The 21,204-nt window shown below is 48.6% G+C and overlaps 2 protein-coding genes across 2 annotated transcripts; both read right to left on the bottom strand.

Moving 5' to 3' along the window:
- Window positions 1-1,634: 1,634 nt before the first annotated feature.
- Window positions 1,635-3,211, bottom strand: LOC112269422. The gene is made up of 3 exons (XM_024456147.1): window positions 2,617-3,211; window positions 2,088-2,525; window positions 1,635-1,914 (listed from the first exon to the last, which is right to left on the bottom strand). Exons 1-2 carry the CDS (start codon window positions 3,144-3,146, stop codon window positions 2,276-2,278), a joined length of 780 nt encoding a protein of 259 aa, XP_024311915.1. The 5' UTR covers window positions 3,147-3,211; the 3' UTR covers window positions 1,635-1,914; window positions 2,088-2,275.
- A 9,754-nt stretch (window positions 3,212-12,965) lies between these two features.
- LOC100846063 (plasma membrane ATPase) lies at window positions 12,966-19,505 on the bottom strand. The gene is made up of 15 exons (XM_003580682.4): window positions 19,262-19,505; window positions 17,600-17,719; window positions 17,270-17,506; window positions 15,930-16,814; window positions 15,716-15,820; window positions 15,484-15,628; window positions 15,238-15,402; window positions 14,925-15,163; window positions 14,772-14,804; window positions 14,609-14,690; window positions 14,370-14,530; window positions 14,091-14,264; window positions 13,828-14,010; window positions 13,526-13,713; window positions 12,966-13,443 (listed from the first exon to the last, which is right to left on the bottom strand). Exons 1-15 carry the CDS (start codon window positions 19,301-19,303, stop codon window positions 13,347-13,349), a joined length of 2,856 nt encoding a protein of 951 aa, XP_003580730.1. The 5' UTR covers window positions 19,304-19,505; the 3' UTR covers window positions 12,966-13,346.
- Between the last annotated feature and the right edge of the window lie 1,699 nt (window positions 19,506-21,204).

Consider the following 21,204-nt stretch of genomic DNA (forward strand, 5'->3'; position numbering starts at 1 on the left):
CAAGTCCCATCCCCTGGATACAGCAATAGCAAGAACAAGTCTAATAGTAGCAACTTTAACAACAGGACTAAAATTATCCTCATAATCTATGCCATATCTCTGTTTAAAACCTTTTGCTACCAAACGTGCCTTGTACCTGTCTATTGTGCCATCAGCTTTTCTTTTGATTCTGTAAACCCATTTGCAGTCAATTATGTTTTTACCTTGACTTGCAGGAACAAGATGACATGTCTCATTTTTCATGAGAGCATCATACTCTTCATTCATCGCTTTCTTCCAGTTCTTGTCATCTAGTGCGTCCTAAAGATCGCTTGGTTCACTTGTAGCACATAGCATACCATACGGAATAGTTCCATCTTTTCGAATTTTAGGAAACCTTTTACCGTGTTGGAGTCTGGTGCGCCTTGCCACAGATTGATCACCCACATGGGATCCGGAGGTTGGTGAGGATTCCGCTGGCGCAGACAATCCTTGCGCGCGGGGCAGCGACTCGCTTGGCTCGCCCCTCGAGGTGGATCCACCGGTGCCCCCTGGCGACGCGGTGTGCCCACGTGGGGCCACACGAGAGGACACATGCGACGAGGCAGATTCGCCTGCCGTTGATCCGGACGCGCTTTGTGCAGGCACGTGATCCAAGGAAGATTGCGCCGCCCAATCAACCGGATCCTCCTCGCTTTCTGTGTCGGTCGGTGGATGATTCCCAGCACTGTTCGTGTTGGGACCTGCATCAGCTTCCTCCGGATTTTCATCCGAATTTTCTGCTTGATTTTCTCCTCGATCTCCACGATTCTGCACACAAGTAGAAGTAGGACTATGCATATGATCAATACATGTTATGCCCCCTTGATTAGATGCCGAGTTTGGGTGGAGATTCTCGGGAAGGAGAAGAATTTCTTTGCGAAGGAGAGCTCCGGCATTCGGGTGTAGTTCCTGAAAGGGAAAGACAGATTCGTCGAAGACCACGTCACGAGAGATGTAAACTCGACCTGTGGCAACATCAAGACACTTGACCCCTTTATGCAAAGGACTATAGCCGAGGAACACACATCGCTTAGACCGAAACGCAAGTTTGCGTGTGTTGTACGGTCGAAGGTTTGGCCAGCAAGCACAGCTAAACACACGAAGATTTTCATAGTGTGGTGTGATGTTGAGGAGTCTCTTGGTTGGTGTGTCAGAATTAATGACTTTGCTTGGTAGGAGATTAATGAGATATGTAGCAGTAAGAAAAGCCTCATCCCAGAATTTTAATGGCATGGATGCATGGGCTAACAAAGAGAGACCAACGTCAACAATGTGTCTATGTTTGCACTCGGAAGAGCCTTTTTGTTGATGTGCATGTGGACAGGACACATGATGTGAGATGCCAAGAGTTTGAAACAAAGAGTTCAATTTCTCATATTCTCCCCCCCAATCAGTTTGCATGGCAATGATTTTTCTATCAAATTTCCGTTCAACAAAGTTCTTGAAATTATGAAAGACTGAAAATACATCAAATTTCTTTTTAAGGAGATATATCCATGTGAATTTGCTAAAGTCATCGATAAAGCTCACATAATATGAGTGTCTTCCAACAGAAGATGGTGCAGGACCCCAAACATCAGAAAACACAAGTTGCAAAGGAGTAGTGGAGATACTAGTAGAAACTGGATATGGCAATTGATGACTTTTAGCACACTGACATGCATCACAAACGGAATCAAAACTATGATCCTTGACAAACAAAAGTTTATTATTGTTAAGAATTTGTTGAACTACGGAAAAAGACGGATGACCAAGACGACGATGCCATTTGGCAGTAGAAACTTTTGTGGCGACATGGGCTTGCTTGCTAGCTCGAGATGATGATGATGACTTCAAGGGATAGAGTCCACCACGGCTGGGTCCGCTAAGAAGAAGTTTCCTCGTGGCTCGATCCTTTATCAAGAAATATGTGGGATAAAATTCATAAAAGGCATTATTATCATAAACAAGTTTGTTAACTGAAAGTAAGCTTTTGGATGCACTTGGAACATGCAAGATATTTCTGAGATGAAGATTTCGGCTAGGGATAGGCACAACAGTATGACCAACATGCGCAATGTCCATACCTGCTCCACTTGCAGCGTGCGCTTGATCCTTGCCCTTGTACTTCTCTCGTGTAGTCAGCCGGTCTAGCTCGCCGGTGATGTGGACCGTCGCACCTGTATCGGCGTACCAATTGGTGTCGACGCCATATGAGGCAAGGTTTGCCCCATGCTCATTGCTGTAGTTGTCCTCCTCGTAACGATACCAGCATTCATTGGCCGGGTGGCCAACTTTCTGGCAGATTTGGCATGTGACATCTCGTCGAGTAGACGATCCGCCACGACCACGTCCACCTTGATTGGTCCACCTTGATTGTTGTTGGCGGCTGGAGCATTGCGAACACCGCCTCTGCCGCGTCCACAGTTTCCACTGCGGCCACGATTGCCTCCACGTCCGCGAGTTGCGGCGTTGGCGGAGATTTGGAAGCCTCTGTTTCCTCCTCCATACTCAGCAAGCATCTCCTGACGAGCATCATAAGAACAAAATTATGCATAGAGCTTGCTTATAGAGAGCGTGTCAGTGTTGTTGAGGGAGGTGACCAGCGGGTTGTACTCAGATTCGAGTCCCACAAGGATGCACTCGACGAGCTTGGCTTCATCGAGCTTGCGGCCAGCGGCGACGAGCTCATCACCAAGTGCCTTCATCTTGGAGATGTACTGCGCCGCCGTCATGTTGCCCTTCTTGGTGTTGGCAAGGGCTTGACGCAAATTGGTGATCCGCGAGCGGGGTTGCGAAGAGAACATCTTCACGATCGCACCCCAGATCTCATGTGCATGCTCCATCCTGATGACCTGCGTAAGGATTTCTTTCGAGAGAGAGTTTAGCAAATAGCCAACCACCTGTTGATCTCTGGTGATCCAGGAGGTATACGCCGGATTGGCAACTTCCGCGGTGGTCTTGTCATCGCGGGTGACGGAGATCTTCTTCTGCGGCTCGGCGTCGGTGGCGTCAAGCAAGCCAGTCATCTGCGCTCCACGCAGAGCTGGGAGCACCTGCGCTTTCCATAGGAGAAAATTCTCCCTGGTCAGCTTCTCCAACGGTGGTGCGCCTAGGGACGCAGGAACACTTGAGGAGGAAGCCATGGATGGCGGGTGGAAGGTAGATGAGAACGCTAGATTAGATGGAAGAGTGGCTCTGATACCATCTAAACGTGGGAAGCGTTTCTACCTCCCGTAGGAGGCCGCGTGGTGTATATTTATATGCCAAAGAGATATACATGGAGGGTTTGTTTACAATGCACAAAATCAGGAGGAGATCACGGTTTGGTTTATAACTTACCAACCGGATGGACATGATCTGTTGGAATCTAATCCTAACAATAGATACATTTGCAGTGCATACATACATTAGGCACAGATACATTTACAGGTTAGACATAGATACATTCTACATACCAACCACTGCCCATATTAACAGAAGCTAACACAGACTAGGAAAAAAAATTACAACCTTCAGACTTTGTATCTTCAAATTTAGACTTCAGCATTTCCTTTTTGATGGAGCCTGTCACATACTCGCTCCGTCTCATATTAAATGACTGTATTTAGACACTTTTTAGACATAGATACATCCATATCTGAGTAAACTTGAGTCACTTGATATGGGACGGAAGGATTACTAGTAGATCGATTCGGCAAGTGCAAAATAATAAAATGGAAACTTACGCAGTAAGCAAAGTAAGCAAACAATATGGCACTTCGGTTAGTGCAAGCCACTGCTGCTCCACCAAATGTTACTTTTCCGACGCTAAAAAGACACTTTGCTGGTGCTTTGACACGGAAATCTTTTTTGCATTTACAGAAATTGCACTACACAGCTAGCTTGCGAGCAATGTGGCTTGTACTATGTAGCCAAAAGTGAACACATGTTCCAAACAGATTTTGCAAGTGTGCACGAGCCCTGTATGTGGTGGGCTCTTGCCTCTTGGCGGCAAGCAAGGCTGGAAATATGCAGAGCATGGGAGATGATGGGCTGCAGATTTAGCACCTCCTCTGAACCAGCGGGAACACGGGACGCTAGTTCGGGGTGCTTGTTTGGTCACTGCTCCTTTGCTGAAATTGGAGAGGCAAGGAGGCCCGACACACGTGCGCCTGGTCTACCAACAAGCTCGATCGGCTGGCTGCGCGCACAGCACAATACAGGCACTGAAGCTTCCATCAAGCTTTGAAGAGAGAAGGGAGCAGTGTGTGTTCTGTTCTGTTCTCGTCAGGAGAGAAAATGACGCAACTCGCATAAATGCATACGAGTCATGGAGCGATTGGACACGAGCTTAAATACATCGTGGGCCTGGTGCTCGAATGTAGAACAGGATTTCGGCAGGATCACGCGGCCCAGTATGCTCCCAAAAGAATAGCCTGGTGTCACGGCAGATCCTATGATCAACCCTGACAAACCTGAAACAGAGTATAACAGTTCGAGTTCTGCTTCAGAAGATACTGAGGAAGATATTGGGCCCGAGCCTGGCTGACCCAAGCGAGAACCAAAGCCCAACAAGCGATACGATCCACAGACTTGGGAGCTCGGAGGCATCGGCAGGAAGCCAGCTACTTAAGCATCGTGTTCTACTTGCTTTTGTCTTGTCGAATAAGTTGAACCTGAACTTGTCGTCCAAACTCTCTCCCTGCTCCGGCTCTCTTCTCCCCCAAATTGGTTGCTGTTACTTGTCGAATCCTAATCCACTCAATCGAATTGAGCCAGTAACACCTGGCCCGTTAGCAGATACTACCAAGCCTGGTCTATTAGGCCGCCTTCCTGTGGGAGCGTTCTGGTTGGGCCATGAAGCCTGCTTTGTTTTCTTTGGCCCCTGAAGCCCACTAGGTTCTGCCCACTTTGTTTGCTTTGGCACTTAAAAAGCCCACTACCTAAGTTGCACTTTGTCCGCTAAAAAAAAAGTTGCACCTTTTGCAGTACAGAGCTACTACTTTCCCAAATTACTGTATTAGTGTTGGTTCCGGTTAAGAACAATTTAAAAAACTGTATTGTCAAATTTCAAATTCCTGCCCAAGATTTCTCTTGGTACTACTCCCTCCGTTCCGGTATATGGGTCCTCCGCGCATCTCTATGTTGAAGATTTAACTAATATAACAAAATTATATAACAAAATTTTCTAATGATATAATTTTTAGTTAAATCTTCAACCTTTCTAATGATATAATTTGTATGATATAAGACTCATGTTAGAGCATCTCCAGCCGCGCCCCTCATTGGGCGTCCGACGCAGCCGTTTTTTAGGCCCTTTGGGGGGGCGTCGGCGGGTTTTTTTTTTAGGGTTCCACCGTGACCCAGCCGTGCCCCCAATAACCCCCCCCCCCAAAATTTAACTAAATTCGGCGGAAGTAGGTGAAATTTAACTAAACATAAAGTTTTTCATAATATTTACATAATTCTAAAAAAATAAAGGGCCGCCTAGTGGTAGAGGTCGCTGAAGTAGGCGAGGTACGCCTTGTTGGAGTCGATTTCGATCGGCTCCGTCTTCACCTCCGGCGCCGGCCTCTTCCCCGCCTTCTTCTCGGCGGCCTTCCTCTCCGCCTCCTTGGCGCTCCACGCCGACGCCTCCTCGTCCGTCATGGCGATGCCGAGGCGTCTTGCCTCCTCGGCCTCGCGCTCGCTGGCGCGCTCCGCCGCCGTCAGCCCCGGGAACTCCTCGGGGTCGCCGTCCTGCCGCCATTCGAGCGCCAGGCGCTCGTACTCCGGCGGCGGTGCCCACTGCGGCTCTGGCTTGGGCCGGACTAGGCGGACATGGCCGCGAGGCGGCTCCGGCCCCCGTCGGCAGGAAGATGCCCCCGGCTCCTCCTTGATGCGCACCACCAGCGAGGAGGCGCTGCGGTAAGATGCCGTAGCAGGGGAGCGGGAGGCGCCGGAGTCGTCGTACCCATACCGATGTCGTCCTGCCGCTGGCGGTGGTGGGGGCGTCTCCAGGCGGGGGTGATCGCCGGCGGCGATGTGCGCTAGCACCACCGCCACGCTGCGCCCTCTCCAGAACCGCCGCCGGGCGTCAATGTTGAATCGACCCGGCGGCGGGCGCTCGCCTTGGCCCTCGTACCGAGCGAGGTCGACGGTCGGCGAAGAACGCCGCCCTGTTGGCCCCGGTGGCGCGGTTCCACCCGGGGCCGTCACGCTCTGCCGCCGTCAGCCCGTGCCACCAATGGGCGTTGATGGCGGCGGTCCGGGCACGGCCCGTTGGCACCGGCGGCGTCGGGATGCCGCCGATGCTGAGCGTCCAGTGCCCCGGCAGCCGGCAATCGGGCGGCACCGGGTACTCGTGCTCGTGGAGGGCCTCGGCCGCCCCCTTGTTAGGGTTCGATCTCTGTACTTATTTGTGCTAGTCCCTGGATCGACTCACTACCACACACAGTTCAAGATGTAATACCAAGATAGAAAGGTCAAAAGTACTTTATGACATCGTATCGTCCATAACTTAAATTGTACTTACAAACTTGCATGACCTCTTAGGCCAGCATAAAAAAATATTGTTTCAAAACCATGATAACATTGTATCACAAAACTGCAGCGGAAAGGTAGAGGAAAATGGCCTCATCTACTCCTAGAGGAGAGAGTATGTTGGAATGTAAACACATGACCCAAATAACATCGACGAACCTCACTCTTCGTCAGATTCACCTGCATTGTTAATTGCAGCCACTACCTGGTCAGTACATTTGAATGTATTGGCAAGTTCACTTGGAAGTTATAACAGATCCTACCAAGTATATGAAATTGAGGTATAGTGGAGTTCATGCTTTATGGCGTGGTAGCAAAACATAGTTTATCTTACTACAAGTGAATGTTACAATATTGTTAACTAGTGGACACGGGGTAGAAACACCCATGCTCCTATTAACCTAGAGCACATTGAGTAGAAACATCGAGTGCCCCTACCCTGTTCAAACCATTCATTTTATTTAAAAAGTTGGAATGAGTGAGACTTTCCTTACAGCCCCAATATTTAGTTGCTCATAATTGTCCGTAACCGGGGACACGGCTAAGTACTTAGTTTGACACTCTCGAGAGGTTGTACACATTCCCCACAAGAAATCGACGTGTTAATCCCTTACTGTCCTCCCGGGGGAGTAGCAACGGCATCGACTTCAAGAATTTTCAGAACATGTCTGCCCAGACCACCTGAGGGACCCGTGCTCCCACCTACACAACTACCTCAGTACAATCCATCGGATCTGAGTTCACATTTCTTACTCCATCCAGCCAGAGCCCATTTAACTTGTGGTTGTACTGGAAGCTACTAAACAGGAAACTAGTCCAGTCTCTGATACCCCAGGTGGCATTCCACATTTGCGACGCAAGCGCTCCCCGAATCCACGAAAGAGACTTCCATGGACGATCCATCTCCGAATCCACGGAGACTCGACTCAGAGGGACCCATAGAAATGGACCTGACGTCGCATAACATTTCAAAATCTCAAAGCAGTCCACCCAAGATGGTTCATTAGGTTTGTTTTTGCCAAGTTTCCAAAATCACTCCACATCATCATTTCACATTTGATTGAGATTCCCTTCCACGTATACTAACATAGCAGGGCTAAGCAATTCTAATCACGATGGCTATTGGTGGAGGATTCATCGCAAAGGTAACCCTATAACTAGTAGGTCAATCATAGCTAGCATAAGTACGAGTAATAGTCATATCATTTCTACAAACAACTCTAATGCATAAGCATTTTAAAACAAACAATAATAGGATATGATCAAAGTGAACTTGCCTTGATAGTAGTTGGAGTTCAAACGCTCGTCACAATCGCAAGGTTCGCTCTCCGAGAATACTATACAATCAAACAAACATACACACACATAAACACACAATTCAAACATGACAAAAGAATGTATGCTATGATGCGATGCAAACATGTGACATGATTAGGTTTATTTTATTCGGGTGATCTACTGATCTTAAGCACAAGTATTTAAAACAAGTGCATTAGGGTTTTAAATAAAAGGCAAAGGCTAGGGTTCAAATCCTAAAATGAGGTTTTATTGGCATCAGCCTAACAAACTAATTCAAAATATTTATCTCTCTATCCCAATGGACAGAGGATATTAAAAAAAAAATGGGCACTGGTTTCATTCAAAAAGGACTTCTAAATAATTAGTTATAAATTGAATGGTATTAAACACTATTCTGTAATTTGAATGTGATTCAAAGATTCAAATTTGAAATTGTACTGTGCCAAAAGATTCTATATTTCCTAAGGATTCCAAAAAGGTGTGGATCATTAAATTTGGCCAAACAGATTTAAAGTTATGATCATTTGAAATAACAGGGGCTTTTCTGCAAAAAGGCCATTTAATTATTCCGGGGAATTAAAATTAGATTTTCATTTTATTAAATAGGTGCCACGTGTCGTGTTCTTATTCGTCGGTACCGGTTCGATTAAAAATAAAAACGGGATCAAATCTGGACCGTTGAGATGAAATGGACGGCCGAGATCTCACCTCCACGAACTAGGGTTCCAGCGAGCTTCTCCGGCAGCGGCGCGGCACGGGCGGGCGGCGGCGGGCGGCCTCCGGCGAGGCGGGCGGCGCGGGGACGTGCGGGGACGGGGCTGCACGGCACGGCGAACTTGGTGACGGGGTCGGCGAGGTGCTCGCCTAGGACGAAGACGGGCGCGGCGGCGCGGGCGGCGGACTCCGGCGAGGTTCGGCGTCGACGGGGGCGGTGCTACGGTCTTCAAACGACAAAAAGAGCGTGTCAAAACAAGCGCAAGTGCGAGGGGCTCCGGAAATTTGAAACCGCGGGCGGAATGGCTCACCGGCGAGGTCGGGCGCGGCGCGAGAACGGCGTCGGCGGCGGAGCCCTTCGGCGAGAAATCGGAGCAGCGTGGGCGGGTAATCGGCGAAAAGGAGAAGGGGAAAAGAACGGGGAGGCCGCGAGCTTTAGAGGGACGCGGGCGCGCAGCTTCGGGAAAGCCTAAATCGGCGGGGCGACGAAGGCGTGCGGCGAGTCCGGCGCGGATTCGGCGCCGTGACGGGCGCCTTCCTAACGAAGACGAAGAGTGACGCGTGGGTCCCACGCGTCAGTGGCGGCGGGCGCGCGCGTGGACCGGTCCGGTTCGGGCGTGGTCGGCCGGTTCGCGGCTTAGCGGGCCGGCCCAGTGGGTCGGTCCGTCCTAATTTTTTTCTTTAACCTTTTCTTTTTCTGTTTTTCTCATTTCTTTGATATCTTTTGATTTTGAACTCCAAATTGATCCAAAGAAATTCCAGAAAATTTGTAAAATCATGTTTTACTATGATTCAACTTTTGGGAGTAGCTTCCCCTGAAAATAAAATATATAAAAATACATTTGTCCTATAAATGCTTTTAGGGCTATATATCTATTTTAAAAAAAATACTTTTTCAACTCCAAATAATTATCCAAAAATTATGGGATAGCTTATATATGCAATAACCCTTTTATACATAAACCCTATTGGTTTGAGAGTCCAAAGCTTAAATGGGTGTAAACAAAGTCCTTTAAAACCTTTTGAGATTCAAATTTTGAATTCAAATATGCAATTGTGGCATGATGCTCACGGATCCGATGCACATGTAAAAGTTTGAAATTTTGGGATGTTACACTCGGCCTCCTCGAGCGTGAGCGTCGCCCGGTGCCACGACTCGTCGCCGGCAGCCATGGTGATCGTCGGCATGGGAGGGTTTAGGGCGAGATAGAGGGTTTAGGGTTTGGGCGAGGAGAGGAGGCGCCGAGAGAAGAATGCCGTCTGGTCGCCGGTGGACGCCCCTTTTTATATCGCCGAGATGCGAATCGGCAGGCGTTTGAACACGGCGATAAACGCGGCCACGTGGCGACCGGCGGGCGACCGCCATTAATTTCCACTCGGGAGCGGAGGAGGGGCCGGTGAGAAACCGGTGCGGGCGTTTAATTGGTCGCTGACAAGGCGGGCCCGCCACAATAATGCGTTGCGCCAGGCCCCCGCTCGCCCCCCCGTGGGCTGGGTTCGGCCTGGGGGCGCCGGATAACTTTTTGGGCCGCGCCGGATGAAAAAACAAATTAGGAAGGCCGTCTGGGTGGGTTTTTGGGCGCCGGCGCCCCCCAAGACCGTTTAGGGGGACTTTAGGGGGGCCGAGTGAAGATGCTATTATATTAGTTGAATCTTCAACCTAGGGATGCGTGGGGCCTCGTATACCGGAACGGAGGTAGTACCGATTATTACTGATAAACACCTCTCACATTTATTTTTACTAGCTCAGCAAGATTTCATTCTCCGTCAATTCAAAAGCGTATGACTAGGAGTTGCCCTCGCCAATGTGCTCGTATAAAATTCCCCATCACGAATCCACCAAATGCACAGACTGACAGGAACAATACACGAGTTAGATTCGTCCTTTCGAATCGCAAACAGGTTCGGCCCGATCATCATCCTCGCTTCCAAAAAATACATAGCTCGTACATATCCTCGTAGGTAGCCTCTATCCCACACAAGCAAAAAGAAATTCTCATCATTCTCGCTTCTAAAAGTCGGCAACAATTCTCAAATCCGCCTTCTCTACTAACGAACCAAATCTTGGTTGCCACGCTCGACGATGCCGCCGATCGAGTCACCGGATGCTCTCTCATTTTACGATTTATTCAAAGAAAGAAGCATGTGGCCGGTGGATCTGGACAAGCAAGAAGATGTCACTGTCCCCGGACAGGAGGTCCTGCCTCCACTGGACTGCAACTGGATGGACCGGCCGAACAGTTCCAATAATACACACTTTCTTCTCCCCTTATTAATCGGACTGATGACGAAGAATCAGCCGTCATTCGTTCCTGGCTAGCCTAGTTCGACTTTTGGGCTTTGGCCGCTCGCTGCAGTACTGCAAGATGCCATTTCCCTCTCCTACTTCTATAGGTCCTACAATTGTCCTGACCGGATCTTGCAGATATCTTATCCTGCGCACGGACGCGGCTCCTCCTGTCGCCTCTTTTAACCTCCTCCAGTCACTCGCTTAGTCCTGGGCCCAATGGAAAGAAACCTAACGATATTGCTGGTACAGGTAGGCAGTTCAGAAGGAGCACGCACACTTTTTTTGCCAGAAAAGAAAGGAAAGGAAAGGACGCGGGTTTCACGAGCTCTGGCGGTGGTTAGGTTAGCCGTACGTGCCATTCATCAGTGACCGGCGAGCAAACGAACGCCGGGCACAATCTGGTCGGTCGCTCCACAGGTTCGTTCATTGGAACTGTAGCCTGCAGGCAGCAAGAGGACACCTGCTAGAAACAGACATACAAAAACACTGACGCTCCATTCAACAAGTCCCGGCTGACGCTCCAGCTAGCGGGCGAGACCATCAATCAGAAAACGATGCGAAATGGGGAAGCAAATTAAACTCGACACGCACGAGGTGACCGCCCATCATCCGCTCCTTCTTTCTTTTCCTGCCGGAACAAACGGGAAGCGGCCGATCGATGGATGGATCCGAAGGCAAAGGACGCTAATACCATAGTTCTATACAGGATGATGATGTGGATGATTGGTGGGGAAAGTTAACCGGCCGGCAGGCAGGCAGGCGCGTATGGGTTCTTTGAAGAGATGACGCGTACTCGACGGGAGGCCACTTTGGGCGAACGGACGCGGTCGATCCAGCGAGACACAGAGCACCAGCAGAAGGGATCGGGGAATCAATCCAATCCCCCGGCCTTTTCCTTTCTCTTTCTTTTTCACGGGGTACGCTACGCAGACTGTATGTAGGAGTATGACTGTACGTAGGGGGGTCGATCGAGGACAGGACAGGCAGCGACGCGCACTATCGGTGGAGCGGAGCCAACGGGAAGAAAGAATATCACGGATCCATCGGGGATACGGTTGATGGGATGGGAACCTCACGGCACGCGCCACACGACTTTGCTGAAAACGAAAGCTTGGGACTTTTACCGCTGAACATACTTAAGTCATGGTGGTGTTTGCTGCTGCGGTGATCCCTGAAGAAGATCAGTGGCGTCTGCTTCTTGGGCTGGCGCTGGTCGGTGCATTTCTGTACGGAGTGCGTACGGAGCACGCTTGCTCTTTTGAAGTCTCGCGCGCGTGCGGTGATTCGGGGTTGAGTCTCGTCGTGGAACGTGAACGGGGGAAACAACGAGGGCGACCGGGTATGGCAGTTTCTGAAGGCCAAGTGGACTGAATCTGCTGTGATGATCTATCTCTCGAGACATCCAGGTTCTGTTTTTCGAAACGGAAGACATTCAGGTTCAGCAGTGGTGTCTGCTTCTCCTCGGCCGTCTGCTAGCACGGAGATCGCAATAATCTGTGTATGAACGTTAATGGGGAAAAGAAATAAAAATCACCAAATGGTTGGGGGATGGCAGTTGTATAGTTGGGTGAAATGAACCGAATCCACTCCGTATCGCTTTTGCGGTATGTCTATATGATGAGTTCGATTCGTCCCGGAAAGATTCGCTCTTGCAAGTGTGTGTTTGTGTGTGTGGAGGACGCCGAGAAGAGCTTTTCTGTGTACGGAAGAATAGTCACGGTATTATTGCCGGCATTTTGTATGGATAGGATGGATAGCTCTTCTTGGAAGGAACAATGTAAAGCTCGCTTTTCGCCTGCTTTCGAGTGGAACTGGAATTAGGTGCTGCTGTCCTCGTCTGGCGTATAGAATCCTCAAAAATAATTGGCGCATAGTTGTCGATTTCGTTTGTTCGGTTTTTTTCACATCTTGTATCCCCGTTGCGAAATACAAGGCCAATATTGGTTTCTATGTCAGATTTTAATGGTATAACTATTATACACACATACCAGATATTATTTGTCAAATAATAGCAGGCCAGAGTTTGGCATGGGAAATCTTGCTTTTTTTTATGGACGGAGTAGCTTCAAGACATACCATACGAGATTATTTAGTCACGAGTACCATTTTAGTAGGAAGCTCATGCAAATCAGGCTGCACGGCTGACATTGTCAGGAGAGAAAATAGAAGACGCTGAAACTTCATTGCTGTGTGCTTGTATCAAATTCAAGAGATTGCAAGTTTGGTAGAAAATTTTGCAACAATTATTTCTCCATCTTGCCTCCGCAAGATCACAGACTAGTTAGGGGAAAGGGGAAAACGCGAGACCGACGATTACAGCACGCCATACCGTGCTCCAACAAGGTACTCCACTAGAACATAAAACCTCTCTAGAAGACCGAAACCGAAAACCATATATTTGGTAGCACTTTACAACTAGGGCTGGTCACATCAGCCATGTTTCTTTCATTTCATTCACCGAAAAATTCTTAAAGCGGAGCTCCATTTCAATCCCGCTCCAATACGGGTGTCATGTTTTTTGTTGGAGTGCCGATATCACTCACACTGTGTAGTTCTGGTTGATGGTGTCAATGTCGAGTCCCTTCAGCTTCACGACAGACTCAACGTGGCCCTTTAGCGTATTCAGCTCTCTCAGCCTGCACATAATGATCAGAAATTAGCAATCTACAACTAACCGTGCTGCCTGATGATTTCGCAGTTTGAAAATGTAAGATATACCTTGCAATCTCAGCTCTTCTCTTGGCTTGTTCAGCGATCTCAGAGAGCTCACGGTAGCTGCTCTTGTCATTGAACAATGTGTTGTTGTTCGACTCAGGTGCTTGAAGGCCATGAAGAGTTCTCTGTGCGGTAGCCCATTGTGCCTCCCTCTCCCCTCTACCATAGTCCTTCTTGGTGGTGAATGCAGTCTGCAGAACAAGTTTCAGAGGTTAATCAACTTGCTCGAGAAGGCGAACGACCAAATATGACCTGACAACAGAAGTACTGAAAGAGCCTGACAGATATGGATCGACTCGTTGTACCTTGTTCTGCAGGAGGTTGTCCCAGGCCCTTCCACTCAGCACAAAACGGATGAAGAACTTGAAAACATCGAGCGGGAAGTAGAACACGATGCTGAAGAGCCAGATAACACCAGCCCAGCCCCAGCCAATTCCCTTGATCCGGGCAAATTCCCAGTTGGCGTAGACAGCGATGAGTGTCGCAACCTACATACAAAAATCAGGATCAGCTTAGGACAGGATTGCACTGGAAGTTTTACTCTGTTGAGTAGTAGTTTTGCACATACCAATTGTGCAAGCAAGAACGCAGTGACCAAGAGGAAACCAGGGCGCTCAACAAAAGACCAGCTGCGAGAACGAGTCACGAAGATGAGGGCCTGGCTCACAATACTGACTTGCAGGTACAGGGCTGACATCAGCTCAAACTCACTGTTCCTGATTGACCTCACACCGAATTTATTCTGTGCAAAGGAAGTTTAGTGAGAAAAAAATCACGTCGAAATTATCAATACCAACCGTTTCGATTCAAAGACACAAATATATTTTTGAAAAGTTTGATAACTCACCGTGAAGAAGTCGGTCTTGTGAATTGCCCAGAAGAAGACAACGGTCATCAGAGCAAGGTAGGTTCCAAGCACAACACCGGTGGCAAAGATTTCATTGAGCTTCCAGCTGTCAGGCAACGGAGAAGGCTTTACTCTGTCCTTGGATATTGTCATGATAGTACCTGCAATTTTTTTATAAAGATATGAGGGGTGATGCTTGGATGATCATGGCTACTAGCCGGAAAACAAAGAACACATACCGTCATTGAGAATGGCAATGATGAGGACCATGAAGGGAGCAAAATCAAATTTCCAGATCAACGCAATAAGCATGAAGCCAAGCTGCAGAATAAAAGTGATATTTAATTGGAGAAACACATGCATTTCAACAGAAAAAGAAGAAGGAATCTTTCAGGTACTTACCACAATACGGATGGTGATGGAAACTGCATAAATCTGGTGTAAAACATGACAAAAAGTAGAAATGAGTATGAATGTTATGCAAACATTTGCACTAAAACCACGACAAGTATTTAAGAACGGAGGGAGTAATTATCAATGAAGAAAAGAACTCACTGTGTAGTTCTTCATCCTCTGGAAAATGCATCTGCTGGTGAGGACAGCACTGATAATGACACTAAGACCTGGCTCAGTAAGCACAATGTCTGAGGCACTTCTAGCAGCATCTGTAGCATCATCAACAGCAATACCAATGTCGGCCTTCTTAAGCGCAGGAGCATCATTCACACCATCTCCAGTCATACCAACAATGTGCTTCTTCTCTTGCAGCCTCTTCACAATCTCATATTTGTGCTCTGCATAACATGAATTCAGTTAACAAATGCAACATTGCATAACCAAACAGATAAGCATTAAATCAAGCCATTACCAGGGAAGACTCCTGCGAAACCATCAGCCTTCTCAATGAGCTCATCGACTGGAAGTGATTCAAGTGAACCATCCTTGCTTTGACCAAGCAATGCAGAGGAAGGATACATGTTTGTGCCCATGCCAAGCCTCCTTCCCGTCTCCTTTCCAATAGCAAGTTGGTCACCTATTCAAAGTTATCTTTAGCTATTACACCAAAATGAGCAAATAAAAAAAGATTAGCAATTGATATGAATAAGCTATGGACCTGTGATCATCTTGACATTGACACCAAGAACAAGTGCCTTACGAATGGTCTCAGCACTGTCATGCCTTGGGGGATCAAACAGGGGCAACAGACCAATGAATTGCCATGGTCCACCAGGAGAATCCTTACTTTTCTCAGGTACTTCCTGTGATAGTTTCATTTGGTATAAGAACATGACTCACAAGCCACTACGACCTCAATACCATGTTCAAGTATATAGCATTTAAAGTACCTGTCTTGCAACGGCAAGCGAACGAAGGCCCCGCTCAGCATACTTCTCAATCACAGAGTGCACCTTCCTCTTCACATCCTCCTTGCAGTTGCACAGGGTAATAATCTGTTCAAGTTTCATTTCAAGACTTCATTAGTCATGTTAAAGAACAAAGTGCTTAACTGGAATGTCAGTATGTTGTGCAAAAACGATCTGCTTCCACAGTTTCACTAACCTGCTCCGGAGCACCCTTGCTGGCACGGTGCCAGTTACCTTCGGCATCGATGTACGTCAAAGCAGTCCTCTTGTCAGTAGGGTTGAAGGGCAAGAAGTGTACTTCCCTGATGCCAGCTCTTGCCTCCTTGGGATCAGCAAGCATACCAACCATGCAAGCATCGATGGCGTCCTGGTTTTCAACCCTTGATGCCCTTGCAGCCAACAACAGAACATGTTCTTTGTCAACGCCTTTGGCAAAAACCTCTACGAGGTTCTTGTCAACACTGAGCTTGTTAAGAGTGAGTGTGCCAGTTTTATCACTGCAAAGCACATCCATGCCAGCCAGCTCTTCAATGGCAGTCATCCTCTTAGTGATGGCACCTTGCTGCGACAACTTGTGAGAACCAATGGCCATGGTGACTGACAAAACAGTAGGCATGGCAATTGGGATACCACCGATCAAGAGGACCAGCAGGTTCTCAATGCCAGCACGGTATTTGCGGCGCTGGATGGGAAACATGACTATGATCTCAATGACGATTCCCACAGCGATCGAGACGATACAGAAGTTTCCGATTGCAGTGAGAACCTTCTGGAAGTGTCCCACTTGGTTGGTGCTGTCAACGAGATGAGCAGCCTTGCCAAAGAAAGTGTGTACTCCAGTGGCAATGACCACAGCCTCAATCTCACCTTGCTTGCACGTTGAACCAGAAAAGACCTCATCCCCAGGGTTCTTGGTCACGGGGAGCGACTCTCCTGTAAGTCCAGACTGATCAATCTTGAGAGGATCACCCTCAAGGAGACGAGCATCAGCAGGGACGATGTCACCGAGCTTGATGCTGACAATGTCACCAGGAACCAAGATTGATGCCTCCTGCTCACCCCATCTGCCATCCCTCAGCACCTGAAATAGGAAAACAATTGTTCCTTTTACAAACAGAATGGACAAAACAAACAAGGCCCTAGTATAAAATACAAGAAATGCAAGATCAGCAATCCGTGTACTGAAGCCATTTTCGCCAACTGCAACATAATTGTATCCTGGTACAAAATATGCTAGGGTGTGGGGGGTAACTAGACAGAAAAATCATACTACACTGCAACTAATTAATTATGTCCACATAAACTTCCAATTGCCAAGTCAGGTTCACTAAACTATTCCAATTCCTTTTACTGATCCTGAAATATTGGCACACATCCAAGACCACTCAAGTGTTTGGACATAAAAATTGAAAGGATGTACAAAAAACATTCCTCCTTCGACTATATTGCAACTAGACCATTGAAATACCATGGCTACCGTATACAGAATTAATTAATTCGCAAACCTACTGTGCTGCAATTCTGTGTAGAGCTCACCTTTGTCTTGGGGGCAAGGTTGGCCATGAGAGCGGCAGCGGCGTTGCCGGCGTTGTTCTCCTCAATGAAAGAGATGGTGGAGTTGATGACCAGGAGAACGATAATACCGACAAAATCTTGCCAGTCCGGGGGCTTCCCTTCACCGTTGGCCAGCGCAATGGCCATGATGGCGGCCATCTCCATGACCCACGACAGCGGGTTCCACATGAACCCCAAGAACTTGAGCACCTTGCTCTCCTGCAATGACCAACAGACCAACAAGTTAGCAATTAAATACAAGAGAAAGCAAGCATGCACCAAACTTGGATCAAAACCATTGACGATGCTGACCTTCTTCTCCTCGAGCTTGTTGAGGCCGAAGATGGTGACGCGCTGTGCGCCCTCGTCGGAGGTGAGCCCCTCGCGCGTACATTTCAGCTGCTCGAACACCTCCTCGATGGGAATGTTCTCCTGCACACACAAACAAAATCGACACCAGCATGGATGAGAGCAAGAAAGACCTCGCAAAAATGTATGACCGCTCTATCAGTGAGAGCCAGAACAGAACAGACAACTCAGACAGCTCGCTCGACGGCATAAGCTTCCATGCCGTGGGCCCCGTCGGTCAGCGTCTACCAGCTAAAGGCGGGGTCAGGATCTCGGAACATGGGAAGAGTCCAAGCGGCATATCCATCTACGAAGGCGACGTGGGGCCAATGATTGGGACCCGTACGACCGTGTGATCCAGATCTGACGGCGCAGGACAGGGTGTCTGTACTGGCCCGTACGCCCCCTGGTGGAGTACTTCTCCAACGGCCCCTCCAGTCGTGCCGGCATGCGTACGTTCCCATCATCCTCCCAAGGCCGCCTCGAGATACGTGCAACGCAGATGCGGCTCCGTGACGCGTGTGAAGGCGGAAACAGTAGGATAAAGGGGGGGAGGCAGCCGTAGATGCCCTGGATTGTTGGGCTTGCGCTCGGTCAACGAAGATAAAATAGAGAAAACAAAACGAAAAGGCAACGGCTCGTCGAGCGCACGGATTTCTCCGTGCTTTTGTGGTAGTTAGCCACTAATCCGCGCCGCGTGATCAGCAAGTCCGGCCCGTGATAACTATCCTTTTGACTTTACGGGAAAATCCGTACTCCCACTAATTCCACTCCAAATTATATTTTAATTATTTACAAAAAAATTAATACTACTGCTATGAGAAATTTTCGGAAGTAGAGTAGTAATTCAAGATGTACTGCTGGGGAAGTCAATTATTATGAGCGCGGATCTAAGATTTCAGAACTACTACTCCGTATTTCGTTTCACGGAGAAGGAAATTTTGCCGAAGAATTAAGTATTCGGCAGATTGAAACAGTTGTTAAGGCGATCCGAAGAAATTCTCCGCCCAAAAGAGCAGGTGGACTGTATGCAGAGGAGACCAAGCTGTTACTGTTCGTTGGGGGCACCAGAACGGCCACGGGCAGAACAGAGAAGAAACATGGGGTGCTGCTACCGCTGCTACACGGCCATGGACAGTTGGCTCTTTCCATCATTGAATAGGCGGTGGGGTAGCAGCAGGCGAGCATGCTCGCTCACATGGCAAGATGTAATCCCTCACATGGATACAAGTTTATTTCGGGAAATAAACTAAAGTTTTCCAAAAATTCGACCGACTTTTGCAGAAGGTAACTAAAATCAACCTTTCGAGAAAGGAATACAAAAGCTGGAAAGCAAATTTGTCCCCGGCTATTCCGCCCCTAGCTCATCGGTTTTTCGGCCCCAAACAGAGGAGACGAACACAGGAACACAGGGGAGACGAACAGGTATATATAAACAAAAAACGCGCAAATCAACCCATCGCATCTACGATTCATCGCCCATCGAAGGTCGAACCAGCAGCAGCAGCAGCAGCAGCAGCAGTATCACGGAACAATTGGAACACGAACAGGCTAAACAACGAAACCCAAACACGGGCGGGGCCATCCGAGAAAAAAGCGAGGGGATGCAGAGGAAGCGATTCTCACCAGATCGACGGCCTCGTTCCTGATCTCCTCGAGCCCGCCCATGTCTGACGACGGCGGCGGCGCGCGGCGGTGCGGTGGTTGGACGGCGCCGAAACCCGGCGGCTCGTGGCCTGTTCCTCCTTCCTCACGGAAAGAGCGGACTCTACAGACCCAACTCTACCATACACCAACAACGCTGGCTGCTGCGCTCCGCTCCGGAGAGGCGAGAGGGGTATTAGTAGTGGTGGGTGGAGGAGGAGGAGGCGATGGATGGGGGGGCTCCTCTATGTAGCGCTTTATACCCACCCACCTCCGCACCGGGCCGAAACCGAGCAGCCCTAGTAGGCCGGTCCGGTTCGGCCCGGTTCAGCGGGCCCTACAAGCCGCCGCGTGGGCCCCGCGCGCCTCTGGACTCTCTGTTTCGCGTGCCCCCCGCCAAGTTAGGCCGTCCCTCCCGTGGGTAGATAGATAGAGAGCACGTGCTGCGGCGGGCCCGCGCGTCGGTGACGGTGGGGCGGTGGGGTATGGCCGTACTTGGTGGAAGACGGGATATGTATATCCTCCGGGGATTTGACCTCCGGGAGAGAAGGCGGCGTGGGCCACGGGGGGGTCTCTACGGGAACTCGTGGGATGTCAGCCACTTGTGCGTGGGCCCCGCGCGGCTCCTCGTGACGGAACGGGTTTCGGGGCCGTTTCGGTGGTTTTTTGTTTCTTGTTTCTTTCCTTTTTAACTGCGGTGCGCCCCGTGTTGTTGTTGTTGGATAATACTATGGCTCATGGGCGCGGCGGAGATTCCTTTTCACAGAGCCGCTGGGATGGATCGTGTCGTACGTACGGCGCGCGGCCCTGGCTCTTGTTCTCAACTAAACGTTCCGGGATTTTTCTTTAATTTCTTTTGAGGATTAATTAGTGCCCGGTGCCATTTGTTTTGTTTCCTGGCACTGTGAACATTTTGGTCGTAGTGCTGCAACGTTGGTGCGATTCGGGTTACAAGGGCCGGCTAAAGAACACATGCCAGCACCTAATTGCCTGTTCGATTGGCTCTTTCTTTCTCTCTTTTTATTTCTCTTCCCCTGACCCAAAAAAAAATGGCTCTTCCTTTTTCATACCTTGAAAATGTTTCCATTTGAAATATGGAAATAGAAATGAGGAACCGTCCATTTAACCTTTTCATGTTGAGTTGGCACATTTTTGGCCTATTTGTAGTTCGTCAATCATTATGTTCCGCGTTCGCTCATTAATTCAGTCAAGATCTTCTCCGTGTTGATTTATTTGGTGCCAGTTGTATCTGTGTTTCGCACGGTCGACCGTTTGGTGTCGCGTCCAACCTTTCCTTCTTCATCGATTTTCATATGTATCTGTGACTCCCTTCCTCGATCTTTACCCTTGATCTCCATCAATTAATATTTTCCCTTATTCGTCGCATAAGCTCCAATGCAAGTGCCACCTACGTAACTAGATGCTTCAAAATAGACTTGTTCATGGACAACTCTAGATATTTCAAGGCCTCGAGCCCAATTTGTCAACACTACATGCCAGTTGTACTATGTTTTTGAATTTTATCAAGTACTATGTTTTCTATCCATTTAAATTAGTTTAATTCAAATGATACCATATTTTTCTCGGATCTAATAAAATCATGTTTTGCTTCGGCCAGGGTAGGCTCAAATCATCATATTTGGGCCTTGGTATGAATATCATCATCGGGTATCCCGGAACATGCCAATGACATCATGTCCAAGTTTTGGCCCTGGCGTGCATGTCGTCATGTACCACAGAACATGTTAATGGACATCAAGTCTCGAGGCCTAACATGTTTGCACCTTCCTTAAATGACAGCGTCAAAACAAATTTGGCTTGCCATCTTTTGAAAACATTTTGGTTTGTCATGGACCGAACGTCACCTTGAGGCCATGCCAAGGGCGGTAGCGGGGGAACATCATTCGGAAGGAGACAAACCATCT

Source organism: Brachypodium distachyon, chromosome 5 (assembly GCF_000005505.3).
Source record: "Brachypodium distachyon strain Bd21 chromosome 5, Brachypodium_distachyon_v3.0, whole genome shotgun sequence".
Classification (NCBI taxonomy): domain Eukaryota; kingdom Viridiplantae; phylum Streptophyta; class Magnoliopsida; order Poales; family Poaceae; genus Brachypodium; species Brachypodium distachyon.